General features: G+C 36.2%; 1 protein-coding gene across 1 annotated transcript in view; it reads left to right on the forward strand.

Annotated features, from left to right (window-relative positions):
* The window catches only part of USP45 (ubiquitin specific peptidase 45), a 54,728-nt gene that overhangs the window by 9,684 nt on the left and 29,491 nt on the right, over window positions 1-15,553 (forward strand). Inside the window, exons 2-6 of the mRNA XM_087718723.1 lie at window positions 103-212; window positions 576-745; window positions 2,011-2,114; window positions 3,457-3,557; window positions 15,021-15,172. Coding sequence (XP_087574849.1) covers window positions 113-212; window positions 576-745; window positions 2,011-2,114; window positions 3,457-3,557; window positions 15,021-15,172 — 627 coding nt within the window. The 5' untranslated portion in view covers window positions 103-112. The remainder of the gene's footprint in view (window positions 1-102; window positions 213-575; window positions 746-2,010; window positions 2,115-3,456; window positions 3,558-15,020; window positions 15,173-15,553) is intronic.

Below are 15,553 nucleotides of genomic sequence, written 5' to 3' on the forward strand. Positions count from 1 at the left end.
ATGTTGCTTTCTATGCTTATGGGAACCAAAGTGTTTGCCTTTTACCAATGCATATCTCATTTATTTTTGCTCTATTCTTCCCACCCCTCTATTTTTTTCTAGCAAATAACTGATGAGGGTAAAAGATCCATCAAAGGTTACCCATGATAAAAATAAGAGACAAAAAAAGGCAAATCAGCATCAGGATGAAGATTCCTCAGATGACATTACAGGTAAAAAAGCTGGATTTGGGGAAAGCTAGAAAGAGAAAAAAGTGACAGAATAAAAATGAAGATGCTAAGAAATTTTAAAAAACAACAATCAGAAGTAGAATTATACTTTGAGAGAAAGACAGCAGAAAATGTATTAGCCTATCAAAAAGTTGCACTTCAAACTTATTATTGATGCTGCTTTATGTGGGACAGATATTGAATTATGTGAGGAATCTTAAATCTTATGTTCTTAAATCTTAAAACTTAATAATGTAGTTTCTTATGCTGCAATTTTAAAAATAAATTCTTATTAAATATTTCTTCCAGCAATTATATATGTCTTAATCATTTGAAACTTTTTTTTAAAAAAAATCTTCAATGTAGGATTAACATGCCAACATGTGGGCCAGGCAGTTGATGTCCACCATGTGAAGCGAGCAGTGGCTCAAAATGTTTGGTCAATATGCTCAGAGTGCTTAAAGGAAAGGAGAATATATAACGGTGAACCAGTAATGCCTTCTGATATATGGCTTTGTCTCCGATGTGGCATTCAGGTAATTAAAATTATAAAATAATAGCTTATGCATCAATCCTATGGAACAAATACAGCATCTGGGAATTGCTTTGCAAAAGGATGTTAAGGAGAGACAGAACAGAGGTTTTAAAACACTCATGCCTAGTGTGAAAAATATATAGAAAGTGTTCATTCTTTAACATTATTAGAACCCAGGGTCACCTGTGGAATGGGTGCCTAATGCCTAATTACAATGAGTTTTTGAACTATTAAAAAAGACACATTTTTTAAAAAATACACAAAGCATTGTTAAACAATGGAATTCACTGCCACCAGATATGGCACATGGTCCCTGTTGAAGTGAGAAAACAGGCGTTTGTGGGAATTTTAACAGGCTTTAAAGACACATTTTTCATCAGGATTTTATTGTTGATAATTTCATGAAGTATTTATTATTTTAATTTTTAGTATCAGTTCTGATTTTATGTTGACTTTATTTTATGATAGTTGTCCGTAAAATAAATATATCTTGGTGTGATTCAGTCATGTGGGTCTTAAAAGGGACTAGACAGAATCTTGACAGGTAATTCTGATAGTCATGCATTTCCTTCAGAAACAAAGGCAAAGTATCAGTAGTAAGAGAGGGATATTATTCTTCAGTTCATGTTTCTGAGCTTCACAAAATTATCTGGTTGTCTTTGGCATGATACAGAATGCTGGATTAGATAGGCTTTTGGCCTGCAGTCCTTATCCTATATGAATTGCTCTGTGAGAGATGTGCAGTCTCTTAAATTTGATAAATAAATAGATGTTTGTTATCTGGGTCATAGAGCATCTCATTGCTTTTGTAGAGTTCTGTTAAAGTATCAAAAACCAGGAATTGTGACTGGACCTATGGAATTTTATGTATTATGGGAGCTGAATGTAACACTTTAGTTTTTAGTTATGAATATGCAGCAGCTTCTTCTTTCATAGACTTTTCGGATCTCACTGTTTTAAGAAAATGCTAGTATACTTACAACTTTGCATCATAACCAGGAGGAAATGTAGCTGCTATTATATTTCTTGGGTGGGTCAGAAGAGTCATTTTATCTATGATGCTACTCATTTGTTATGGAAATGGTTGAGTATGAAGGAGACAATATAATGGTTTCCACAATTTCCATATTCAGACAAGCTATGCTTGTTGAAGTATGTTGATGTTCTTTTAAAAAAATGGATGGGTCTGTAGCTTGATGTAGAGCAAAACATACTTGCTGCTTTCATTGTAGAATATAATTATATATTTTTATCAATGGTCTTTAGGGCTGTGGTCAAAATTCAGAAGGCCAGCATTCTGTAAAGCATTTCCAGACTGCACGGGCAGATTCTCATTGTATTGTAATCAATCTTAGTACATGGATCATATGGTAAGTTAATACGCATTTTGAGAGAGAAAGGTTTGTACATGTAATGGTAAAGATATGCAGTTAAACATTTAGGTGTATATAAGTGAGTGTATACATGAAATGAAATAACTTTATTTTAGTTGCTATTGTAAGTAGCCTTAAGTGTCTGCGTGTATGTGTGTGTGTATGCCTCATAGTTTGTGCAAGTTATTATTACAAGAATTGTAGTTAAGAATGATTAAAGATGCAAATTAGCATCATATGAGTGTACTAGAATTTATATTATTTTATTTAATCATTCTTCAGGTTGGTTAGACCAAATGCTTGTTTCTTATTCATGTTTTTTTCAGTAAGTCAAACTAATTTATATACTACTAAAACACTTGTGTCTGTAACCTTTAACTCGGTGAAACGGTGCATCATAAGGCAATAGTTTTTTTGAGTGAAGATACATCAAATGGCTAACTTATAGAATGCATCCAAAATCTGGGACCCTTGACTTCTGTGGGATTGAACTTTGGCAAATTTCTGGTCACTTCAGTGCTAAAGTGCAACTGCACCACTGCCCAGAGGTTTAGTAAATCAATCCTGCCATAGTCTTCTGGAGACTGGGTGGACTAGTTATACCATTGGCTGCCAGAGATAGTCAAGCCATGGTCAGACTGGCAGGAAATTGGAACTTGTTCCTGTTCCCACTGCTTTTTTGACCTTGGCCATTCTGTTTCTCTGTTTAGATAAAGAAATACCTTTCAAAACAAGGACATAACAGGTTACGGGTTGTCTAATAGTTTGTTAAAATATATTTATATTTCAATAGTAGTAAGTACTTTTTGAAATTTGTTATATTGCCTTTAATAGTTATTAAAGGCAATATTACTTTAATAGTAACAGCCAATCCATTTTTGATTATTGTATTATTACATACTTTTTTGATGTACTACCCCTATTCATATTCTCCTGATCTCCAGATTTGTACTATGAGATCATTGCAGGATGCAAAAGCCAGTTACATAGCGAGTGAAGTGGGAAAGAAATGAATACCTTCCACTGTCTCTCTGGTCACTTATGGTTTCTTCTGAACTAAGTAATATATTCTTATTAGTGAATGGCACAAGCAATGTGTTTAAGATGAGACTGCTTCCTTTTTTAGTCTTTAAAATAAGCGAGCAAAATAGGAACTACAGTATTTGTTTAGTTCTAAGTTTCAGACTCCTCTAGGGCAACATCTGAATTATATTAGTGGAGTTGTGGCCTATCCAGTGCTCATCATGAGCACTCTAGATTTTAGAATGTCTGCATATGGCTAGTGTCATAAGAATGTCCTTGAGAGTTATTGTTACTGCATTTAAATGCTTTATTTCAGGTGTTATGAATGTAAGGAGGAACTCTCAACACATTGTAACAAAAAGGCTTTGACACAGATCGTTGACTTCCTCCAAAGGCATGTTACTAGAAATGAATCAAGTAAGTTACCTTGAGATGTTTTATGTTAGTATGATGTTACGTATCTTGTTAGATACATCAGAAGGATGAAGTAGAATAAAAAAAACCTCTGCATGATGTTACAACACGATAAGCAAAGTTTAAATAAATGACTGAATTATCTTTTGGCTAGTAAGCAAAGATCTCCTTTCAAAAATAGTTTGACCACTCATCACTTGCTAATGATGCAGTGGTTAACTTCTAAAACAAAGTTTCTAGTCTTCAATGTTTGCCAGATATATGAGTTTTGAGGGACACTTTATAATGCTTTATAATGATAGAATTTAACAGTAGAGAACAATATTATAAGGGTACATATTGGATTGGACCAGATTTAATTCTACTTTTAATAACAACTTGAATTTATGGGATTTAAGAAAGTCATGCTCAGATCCCATATAAATATTCTCTGCCTGATTCAACCGTTAGTCCATGTTTTGTCCTATTTATGCTGTAAATAAGAACATGTACTTTATTTGTTTGTTGAATCTGATATTTTGTCTGATTAGCAAAAAATTCTCACTGGTTTAAAATATACGAAAATAATTTTAAAATGAGAGATTAAATACAGTTAAAATAGCATTAAAATAAGTAAAACAAGTAGAATTAATACTTAAAATTAATACTTTTAATTAAATGTTCTAAAATATGGTTTAAAGGACTTGCCTAATAAAATGTTTATTCCAAAGATCTAGAGAGGCAACATAAAAGATTTGATCCTGAGTTGCTGCCAAAGAAATTTGGGACAACTATAAACATACTCCTTGGATATATTCAATAAGTATATAGAAGTTCATATAGAAGAAGGCATTCTTTCAAATAGTCTGAAATTACGCTGTGTAAGACTTTAAATACAACAAACACCACTTAATATTTGTTTTCACTGAAATTAATTTGCAGTTTTTATCCAAGATGGGATTAGTATTTATGTATTGAATTTGGATAGGATTTATACTTTCCCTCCTTCTTACTTTTCAGATAAAAAACTTGAGAATTAACTGGACAGGGCATTTGGAATTCCAAAGCATTAGAATAGGGCAAAGATAGAGAGTAGAATTCTGGGTTGGGACTGTGGACAGGATATCTGTCCACTAAGCCAGAGTGACAACTTTTAAAGTTCAGTTTCAACTCGCTTCCTCAATCAACTTGAGGGCTGTACTAGAAGAGGGGCAAGATCACAACAAATGAATAAATGAATGAATGAATGAATGAATATGGTGGTAGTCCAAATCACAGGAGTATTTTTGTTAAACTACTTTTTGTAAAAGAGGTTAGGAAAGAGTTCAAAAATTGGATATCTTGATGGAAGATGAAAGAGGTAGAGGGGAATAAAGTTGATTTTTCTAGATTTACATTATACTTAGAACAGAGATGGGTTGCTCCTGGTTCGGCCAAGTTCAGGCAAACCGGTAGTAGCGGTGGCGGGATGTGCGGAATGTGCAGAAGTGCCACGCGCCTGGGAGCACGGCCGAACTGGTAGTAAAAAAATTGCAACCCACCACCGACTTGGAATATCTGCTAGCACTGCAGTAGCCCATTGCTTAGAAATCCCAAGTTATGATTTCCTGAACATGAAATTACTCCATGGCAGAAAATGAATTAAAATGTGTTTTCTAGAATGCAACGGTTGTGCTAAATAAAAAGTGATAATGTATTTTGCAGAGATTTAGATATATCACTACTGATTTTTCCATGTAGTGTTATGCAGGAATGAGAAGTATAATTAGCTCCAAACCATCTATCTTAATATGTTATTTTTGTATGTAAGGTTTTATATACTCTATAGTTGAGGAATCAAGGATTGTAGTTCTGATAAAATGCTCTAGGGTTGATAAGTGACACTAATAATATAATAGGAAGTCCATTTGGCAATTGGCTGGAATTTTTTTCATAAAATATTTAATTCAGTAAAAAATACCTTAAGGCCAGATGAATGGATGCTACTTTCATATTTGGGTTGACTAGATGGAACCTGATTTATGGGGTGTTTAAAATGTTTAAACCCAGATACTAATAAAAAAATCCTGGTAGACTAGAAAACTTAAAGCACAATCTTATGCTTGTCTCATCAGAAAGAAATTCCAGCCACTTTATTAGATCTTACTTTTTAATAAATATCCATTAGATTGTAGCTTTTCCACAGAATATTCTACATGTCTGCTTGAAGTAAGTCACATTGAATCTAATAGAATTGATTTTAATAGACATCATGTTTGTTGATCAGTTATATGCATATTACACAATAATACCGAAATAAATTAGTGCATGACTCATCTCTTTCTAATAAGAAAAGCTCTTCTCTTTGTCTTAAATCTCTTTAAACACATAATGCAAAAAGACAGGATATAAATATATTTCATAACATACATACTATTTATACTATTTTATGTATTGTTTTAGAGATGTTTACTCTCATGAGTGAGTGTAGAAAAGCAAACTCTCCCTATCTGTGCATGTTATCAGAAGTTTTTATGCTTTAAAAAAATTTGATAGTTTTAAAAGTCCTAGCTGGTTTAAAAAAAATATTAAAATACAATTAACTGCCTCTCTGTCTTTTTGGGGGGGTTAAATATAGATTTAAATGCAGTCTTTCATTTTCTGTTGAATTTATTATTGATATTGGTTTTTTTAAAGAAGCTTCTTTATTGCATATAATAAAGAATTTAAATGTAGCATTATTCAAGCATAATCCAAAGAGAACAAAAAGAGCACTGAGCATAACCAGCAATTCAAACACTGCTTTTATGATGATTTTTAATTGCATATGATTTGTTCTTTTATTTTATATCCAGTAGAACATGCAAACTGCCAGTAGCTATTTTCCTTTAGATGAAAAAGATATTTTAGTGCACCATGTACAGGCGGTTCCTTAAAATAAGTAAAGAAACAAACAATGCTTGTTTTATAACAACATGCATTTGCTAGAAAAGGGTTATGATTATGATTCTTTCTCAAGTACCGTAGGCCTGTTAATAATGAGACACACTAAATCTATAGAGCTTAGCTTGCTTGTTCAGCTTCAGACTAATCAATTGGGAAAAAAAGTATGGAAAAAACAGCACAGATTTTCTAAGAAATATATTTTGAGAAATAAACCAAAAGCAAAATTTTTCTGGTTGCCAAGACCAAGCACAGCACCCTGATCTCTGCTTCCCCTGGCCCCCACTCTTACTCAACTTGCTCGCAAAAATGGGCAAATGACATTATTGCTCCATGACTGACCAGGAAATTAAATTAAGTAATTGAGTTAAGCTCAAGTGTGGGGTTCTCACCCTCCCCCCCCGCCCCCAAATGCTGGCAGTATGTGGACTTCCCATCGGATTTTATGTTTTACCCTGCCCAGAAAGTCTGCATTGTCTCTTTTTTTCCCTCTTCCCCCTTCTCTTCTCTTCTCCTTTTTTCTGAAAATCATCTGTTTGCTTAACAAGTCAGGTTTGACACAGTGTGGAAGAATAAAGCAAGTGTTTTGTAAAGAGTAACTACCCAGCATAGGCTAGTTTTTTTTTTTTTTTTTTTTTGCAAAAAAGGAACTGGCCCATTATACAGCATTTGCCAGGAAAGCAGGTGCAATATTGTCATGATGGCACACTTGTGAGTTTCACATGAACCTACTGCACATGTAGTACACAGGAACCATGCTGTGCTGTTACAGTTTTGACTGTCTGTTGCCTGGGAAAGAAGATTAAAAATGCAGGTTTGTTTGATCCCTGGAAGCAAACAGTCCTATCCCTCCCCTTAGTTATGCCCCCAGTGCATCTTTCAGTTAATGGGAAGAGAGGGGAAAATGTTAATTACCATTCAAAAGTAATTTCTACTGGTTGCTCTGAGATCTACAGAATCCTTTTATTCTAATTTTCAGTACCAATGGATTTCTACAAAGGCTGTACTTTATTTTATTTTATTATTTCTAATTCAGTAATTGCCTTTTTGCCAGGCTCTACGTTCGTTTTGTTTTTTTAAAGAAAACCAAGGAAAAAAGATATTAGACTATATCTCTGGTACCCATAATTACTAAGGTCTTTGTATGAATACCAATTAATTTGTGAATTAAAATAAGTGCTGGTTCATTTTAACAATATTTTGAAAGTTTGGAATATTTTGCATGGCATTTTATCAGGCCTTGAAGAATTATATAATTGCTTTGCCTAATTTTTATATATTTTAAATTACAAAATTAAAAAACAAAATAAAAAGTAAACCATTACATCCCAGCAGTTATTGTTATTTGTTAGGAATTATGAAACAAATTTGGCAGGGATGTGTTGTTTTGTGGTAATTAAATGTTCAAAGGAAGACAATGTCAGCTCATCTGTTAATTTTTTCTTATGATGAGATTAAAATTAAAGAGTAATAATTCCAGTAAAGGTTCTGAAACTTGAAGTTGCAGAATAGGACCTCAGCAGATTTTACAGGCAGTAGTTTTAGAATGGATTAAAATATACCAGGTTAAAACATACAGTTAAATTTTAGGATTAATTGCGCCATGATATTTTAAGCAAATTTCTGCCAACCAAATTGTTACACAGTTTTTTTCACATTTTCTGCTCACCCCACAGATCTACCCCACAGTGTTGAGGAATTGTCTGAAGCAGTTTTCTGGATACATTTGTGGCTATAAGAAGAGAAGTTCAGGAAAACTCCCCATTGTATAAGCTAGTTTTATATTCCATAATAAACCCATATGCCTCATGAAGTTGCATGTAGTGCCCAGGAAACAAGTGTAAACCCGATTAATTATTTTTCTTTATAAGAGGCAATATGTGAGGAACTCTGCAGGGATTATGTTCTTTAGTGTCTCTAAAAGCAGAGCATCAGGTTAACATTTCTGTGGTTTTGTTAAACTAGCCTAGCTATGACCATTGAAATCTTTCCTAGATCTCCAAGCCATTGAGAGCCATTTTAAGGGTGCTCACTTTGAGTTTCCCAAGTAGCCACTGTTTCATTTATTTAAATGGGGAGGAAGTTGTACTGGTAGACATCGACTTCAATTTTTCACACTTATGACCATTGCAGTATCCCCATGCTCATGTGATTAACATTCGGATTCTTGACAACTGGTTCACATTTATGACTGTCCTAGGGTCATGTGATCTCCTTCTGACATGCAGAGTCAATAGGGGAGCCAGATTCACTTAACAACTTTGTTACTAATTTAACAGCTGCAATGATTCACTTCACAAATGCGGCAAAAAATATCGTAAAATGGTGCAAACTTACTTAACAAATTTCTTAATAACAGAAAGTTTGGGCTCAATTGTGGTCATAAGTTGAGGACTACCTTATATAAGGCTATTTACAGTGATTTTCATTTTTGTCCTAGAAAAGATATGATCTTGCTTGGATGGAAATTATTTCATTCAATGCCACCACTTGGCATCAATCTTACAGCTCTTTTTTTCTCTCTTCCTCCTCCTTTTTATTATTTTATGATACTGATTCATTAATATAGTTCCTTATTATCATTGTTAATTAGTTTTGCACATAGATTATTACTTTTAAAGATCTTAGCAATGCACTCTAATGCTGTAAGATGTGAATTTTATAACAGACAAGATTGATATAATTTTGCAACTGAAATATTCAGTGGATAAAATATACTGACTTTTTAATGTTTAAAGATGGAAAATATACAATGATTAAATAAACCAATGAACAATTGCTTTTTAAAAAACTTTTGTGCCATCTATGTGTCCACTTAAATGTCTGTTTCAGTGAGATTTAAAGGAAATAAGAGTACAGTCAGAAACATTGCTGTTAGTTAAAATGGATTAATGCAGGCTTTAAGGATAAATATTTGGCTAAATACATGCTAAACTCACAATAACACAAGAATAGAAAAAAGATAGGTGAGAAGTTAAATGAATGTTGTAGACCTGCAATTTCATTTTAGACTGAGGAAACTCCAATTAATGCTGTGAGATTTGTTTTGAAGTAGCATACCATTATTCTTTTTTCAGTGCAAGTGACTGGAGCATGTGATTTTATGAACATTTATTTGAAAATATTTTTGGCTTTTGCATTGTTTCAAATCATATATATTTTGGGTTTTAGATCAATATACTGTGATTCTGACTATTGTGGTTTGTAAACAATGGTTTATGGCTCAGTAGATATGAAACCAGCCAACTGAGGTTTATTCAACAACCCATGACTATTCAAACACATATTTAGTACAAGTCATAGACTTCAGTAGGACTTACTACCAAATGCTTAGTTGATTTCCATATACCTGAACTAATTTCATTAAGAAATAGGGCATACTATTTTCAATGCACCTTCTCCCTGGAAAGTATGTTTGGGATTAGGCTTGAGTTAACAGATTGAAAATTTTGTTTTATTCATTAAATTTCTATGCTGCCCATCTCACTGATATAGTGACTGAGATTCGGATATGGAAAGATGAGATTTTATTAAGGTTGCCATTAAAATAATGTCCTTCTAAGATTGCATAATTATGGTTTCTTATATTTATAATTATATGAGCGCTCTGGTCTTGTAATATGGTTTGTTTGATCTTTGTGGTTTTGTGGGGAGGCAGTTTCAGGGGGTCGGTGTGTTTTATTTTTCTCCTGGATAATTCAGGGTTGGAGATTCAGTAGACAGAACCTCCCTACTTGTGTGAAGCTGTCATTTAACCATGAAATGAAATGCTTTTATTAAGTTTGCCCTGCGGATATGGTCCGCTGTGGCAGGGTTGCCCATATTTGGTGGCTGTGCAAGGAGAGCCAGGTGGTGCTGCAAAGCATCGCACAGTGAAGCGTGGACAGATCCAGATCTGACATTTGTCATCTTGCAGTGCTGAAGGGGAGTTAAAATCTGTTTTTCCATATGCTTCTGTTTTAATTTTTGCCTGCAGTTTTGTCCAGATGGCATACTGAGCATTGTTTACTTTAAGATGTTTTCCCAGATGTTGTTGAATGCCGATGGATAAATGCAACAACTGTGGTGCACCAATATACAAATTAAGCATACAATTTAGGCTTCTGTCAAAATATCCAAATATATTATATGTACTTTAAATGAAAATATCAGTTTCCTGTGGTTTTTTTTTTAAAGATGTGAGTCATGTTGACATAATAGATAAATGTCAGACTTGGTGCAGGAAAGAAAAAGTTTAAATTAGTCACAAAAGTCTTAAACTGATACTACCTTTCATATTATCTATATCATAAGGGATTGTTAAAAGACTATAAAATGAATGAGGAAAGGAAAAAAAATCCAAAGCAAGGGTGCTTGCTTAAGTTTATATAAAGATGAAACAGAATTATAATTAATCATTAATTTTCAAAGCACCAGTTCTATCTTTCTTGCTTTGAGAATTCTAAAATATTAAATCTAAAATTATGCAAGTGGATTTAAAGTTTTATGATAGGAATTACTTTTCAAATCTTCCTTCTTGCATGATTCCAAATATAGCAATAGCATTCAGTCTTATATACCATTTCACAGTATTTTACAGCCCTCTCTAAATGGTTTACAGAGTCAGCATATTGCCCCCAACAATCTGGGTCATTTTACTGACCTCAGAAGGATGGATGGCTGAGTCAACATTGAGCCTGGTGAGATTCGAGCTGCCAAACTGCTGGCAGCTATCAGTTAGCAGAATTAGCCTGCAGTACTGCATTCTACCCACTGTGCCACCACGGCCCATGCTGTTTTTTGTCCATCATTACCCTGAAGCAAATTTACAGGAGGGACCTGGGAACTTTCAGGGGCATTATTTTAGTTTTTCTTGTTATGAGGCATGTTGTAGACCTACATACAGCTGTGACCAGGGGGGCATTTGCCCAGGTTCGCCTGGTACACCAGTTGCGTCCCTACCTGAACCAGGAGGCCCTCACAACAGTCACTCGTTGGAATACTGTAATGTGCTCTACATGGGGCTGCCCTTGAAGAGCATTCGGCGACTTCAGCTAGTCCAGAATGCGGCCGCGCGAGCGATTGTGGGTGCACCTCGCTTCACCCACGTAACACCTATCCTCCGCGAGCTGCACTGGCTACCTGTTGATCTCCGGGTGCGCTTCAAGGTGCTACTTATCACCTATAAAGCCCTTCATGGTATTGGGCCTGGGTACTTGAGAGACCGCCTACTGCCAATTACCTCCACTAGACCGATACGATCGCATCGATTAGGCCTCCTCCGAATTCCATCTTCCAGCCAGTGCAGACTGGCAACTACCCGGAGGAGAACCTTCTCGGTGGCTGCTCCGACCCTTTGGAACGAACTCCCCGTGGAGATTCGGACCCTCACCACCCTCCAGTCCTTCCGCACCGCTTTAAAGATCTGGCTGTCCCGGCTGGCCTGGGGTTAAGATTGTAGCCCCACCCGAACTGTGTGACTGTTGTGCTCTTTTTTTTTAACATGTTGTATTGTCTACTGTTTGTCTCCCCCCCCCTTTTGAATTGTGAGCCGCCCTGAGTCCCCCCAGGGAAAAGGGCGGCATACAAATAAAGGAAACTAAACTAAACTAAACTAAACATTCTGAACAGAGAAATATATATTTTAGGTTGTTGATCTTGTTGCTGACTGTTTCTTTAGGGAGCGGTCCACAAGGAATGTACTGCTATTGTATAAAGATACTTTGGAATAGGGAGAGATTGCCATTGCCTTTGACAACATTTACCTATGAGTCACAGGGACAGTGGCCTAGAGGTGAAGATGCACACCTTGCACTTGGAAGGTTGACATTTCAGTCATAGGCAATGACAGATGTTTTTCTATCAGGGTGCAAAGAGAAAAATATCTGCTGCTTATTCCATGTAGATGTCAGGAAGGGCATCAGGCATCCATTAAGTCCACTACTAGTTACCATCGGCATGAATTGTTGGAAAGTACTTGAAATATTATATATGACGGTAATTTTCATATTTAGTTCAGGACCCATGAGACAATAAGAAAGTCGCAAGTTGAAATCTAGGCTGAATAGCATATTTTAGGATTTCTCATTACCTCTGCATTAAAAAATTTCTAATTTCACTGCAGGTAGCAAGTATCTAGATCAGGGATGTAAAATTCAATTTCATTGAATTTTACAGGGTTGTTTTACCTCAGAGGAGAGACCAGAAGTGGGCGTGGCCAGGGTAGGCATGGCCAGCTCAACGTCACTGATGTTGGGGGGGGCTGTGGTGGCCCAAGAGCTCTGCCAGAGAAAACGGGCTCCCGAGCTCCATTTTTGGCTGCGATGGACTCCTGCAACCCTCTGCCAGTTTAACCGAGCTTAGGAGGGCTGCGTGCGGCTCTACCGAGCTCTGTCTTCACTGATAGAGGCACCATGGGCCTGTCCTTTGCTGTTTCAAGGGTGGCCCCACGTGGGCCGGATCTGATCCCTTGCCTTGAGTTTGATACCCCTAGATTAAGGAGTTACAAGATTATGTCATGGAGACAATATAATATCTAGCCAATTGCTTAAGGCAGTGATGGCGAACCTTTTTTGGCTTGCGTGCCATAATCAGGAGGAGAGCAGGGGGGGCGTGCATGGGCGTGCCACACTCATAATGCAATGTGCAACCCCCCAGCATGCAGGTGTGCATGACAGGTGCAACCCCCCAATTTTTGCATGCTTTTTTCGCCCTCCCCAGGCTCCAGAGGCTTTATAGGGACCCGGGGAGGGCGAAAACAGCCCCCCCCGGAGGCCCTCTGGAGCCTTCAGCAGCTTCCCTGAAGCCTCCGGAGGGCAAAAAACGAACCAACGAGCAAACTGGAAGTCACTTCCAGGTTGCTCATAGGGCCGGTTTTAGCCCTCTGAAGCATTCAGGAGCCCTCAGGAGGCTTCCCTGGAGGCTCTGAAGGACAAAAAACCGACCCTACGAGCAAACCGGAAGTTCCCATTCCTTGTTCCTGAACTTCTGGTTTGCCCGTAGGGTGTTTTTTTGCACTCCGGAGGCTTCAGGGAGCTCCTGAAGCCTCCAGAGGGCCTTCGGGGGGAGGGGGGGCAGGGGAGGCTGTTTTCGCCCTTCCCAGGCTCTTATAAAGCCTCTGGAGCCTGGGGAGGGTGAAAAATGGCTTTAAAAAGGCTGAACTCAGCTTGCCAGCGCGCGCATGCACACTGGCCAGGTGACAGGACAATGCCTCGCATGCCCTGACAAATAGCTCCATAGGTGGCACGCGTGCCATACGCCATCCTGGGCTTAAGGTAATTAATTTTTGCTCACTTAGTAGGCAAAAATGTGAAGCTGTGGTGTTCTTTATTTACTTATCTTGGAGTAAGTTTGGCTTAATGATTTCATCTAGGGTGCTTAAGCTTCTGCTTCATAATTCTCATTTCCAGATAATGCTGACATGCTGTTTTCATAAAATAATTGTTTAGAACCTGGAATATACTTCAGAATGGTACAAATTTCATGCAAAGCTATTTGGTTTACTATAGGCATCTCCTCTTATATTGTGTAATAGTTCAAAAGCAGGAAGATGAATCTCTTGGGTATGTTAAGAAATATTCAGAAGTTAGATCCCAATAATTATTGGAATGTAGCTCCATTGAAAGCAATAATATTTTAGTTATTTATTCTTCCCATTTTCCAATGGGAATTAAGAATAATTACCTTGGTCTGAAACCGATCCAGAATATTACAGAATATCTTGGAAAGTAAAACTATTTTCTGAAGATTGTATGAATTTCTTAAACCAATCCAGTAAGTCCTTGTAGAAGTAAAGAAATTGCAAACTGGACTTGGGATTTTTAGTCTTTTTATATGTGCAAAATTAGATGAAGTTTCCAGGAAATATTTTTTGATCACAAGTTATATTTGGAGGCAGGATGTTAAGATACTAGTTGTTTTATGTGTCTTAAAAGCTGGAGCCTAATACAAAGAACATGATGTAATAGACTCAATTAAAAAGTACAGACTATTCTGTACCTCATTGTTCGGCAGATTTTTCATTTTTTCAAGAGCTGTAGGCTCAAAACTTGCTTATTCTGAGGAATTCTGAAATCTAGAGTAGCACAGGAAATTGGAAAATGAGTGGTTCAAATTAACTTCGCACACTCCAGCACTTTCTATATCTTAGAAACTAAAGGGCCAAACACTATTTGAGGTGGTAGTATTAACCCAAAAAGTCTTGTGTTCTTGTTGATCCATCCCATTTTACAATTATTTACGAAAGTGGATCTTATATTTGCTGTTAAAGAAAAACTATATGCCATTCTCTTGATCTTTCTAGTCGATTTGTTTATACATATCATTTCTATGTTACAGATGAGCATAAACATAGTCTATACAACATGAATAGTATCTTCCCAACATAGGAAGAGTTACCAGTCAGAGCCTGAGAACTGATTGACTTTAGTTAGTAGCTGTTTCCAAACTCTTTGAATGAATCTCTTAAGAACGTAGTATCATTCCAAACTGGATGTTTATGGTGCTTTTGATATTTTAGAGTTTTTTTTAAGGTCAGCGTGCAGTACCTTGTGTATGATATTTGATTCTTATCTTTTCTCGTTAAAGGTTCATCGTCAAAAATTATATGGTTACATGAAGAAAACAATGAAGCAAATGACATATTGAGAGGAAAAGGACTCAGTTCCAGCTGGGCATCTGTTCCCGTTAAAGGCATTAATAATTTAGGAAACACGTGTTTCTTTAATGCTGTTATGCAGGTAAAACTGCTCAGAAATCTATAACAAATCACAGAACAAAAAAGTAAGAGTGACTATGGCAATAAGCAGATCAAAGTATGATATGTTATATGGGTAGTTCATTCCCTTTTCAACACAAGTTGTGCAAAATTGTACAACTGGATATCTAGTTTACCTCTAATATTGCTCGAACGTTTTCAAGCAATGTCTAATATTTAAATGTATTTATAGAAATGCCTAGTATATACAGCTGTGTGAAAAAGTCCCACACACTTTCAGTTTTAAGCTCTATTTACTTGTTAATCAACTTTTCACTCATAGAAACCACACAAAATTAGTACTTTGATGAAAATTTCTGTAGTCTGATTGAGATGCATAATTTTTATTAATATAACCAAAGTC

The sequence above is a fragment of the Thamnophis sirtalis genome, unplaced genomic scaffold (assembly GCF_051295495.1).
Source record: "Thamnophis sirtalis isolate CommonGarterSnake01/CBP01778 unplaced genomic scaffold, rThaSir2_p1.2 scaffold_6, whole genome shotgun sequence".
Lineage (NCBI taxonomy): Eukaryota > Metazoa > Chordata > Lepidosauria > Squamata > Natricidae > Thamnophis > Thamnophis sirtalis.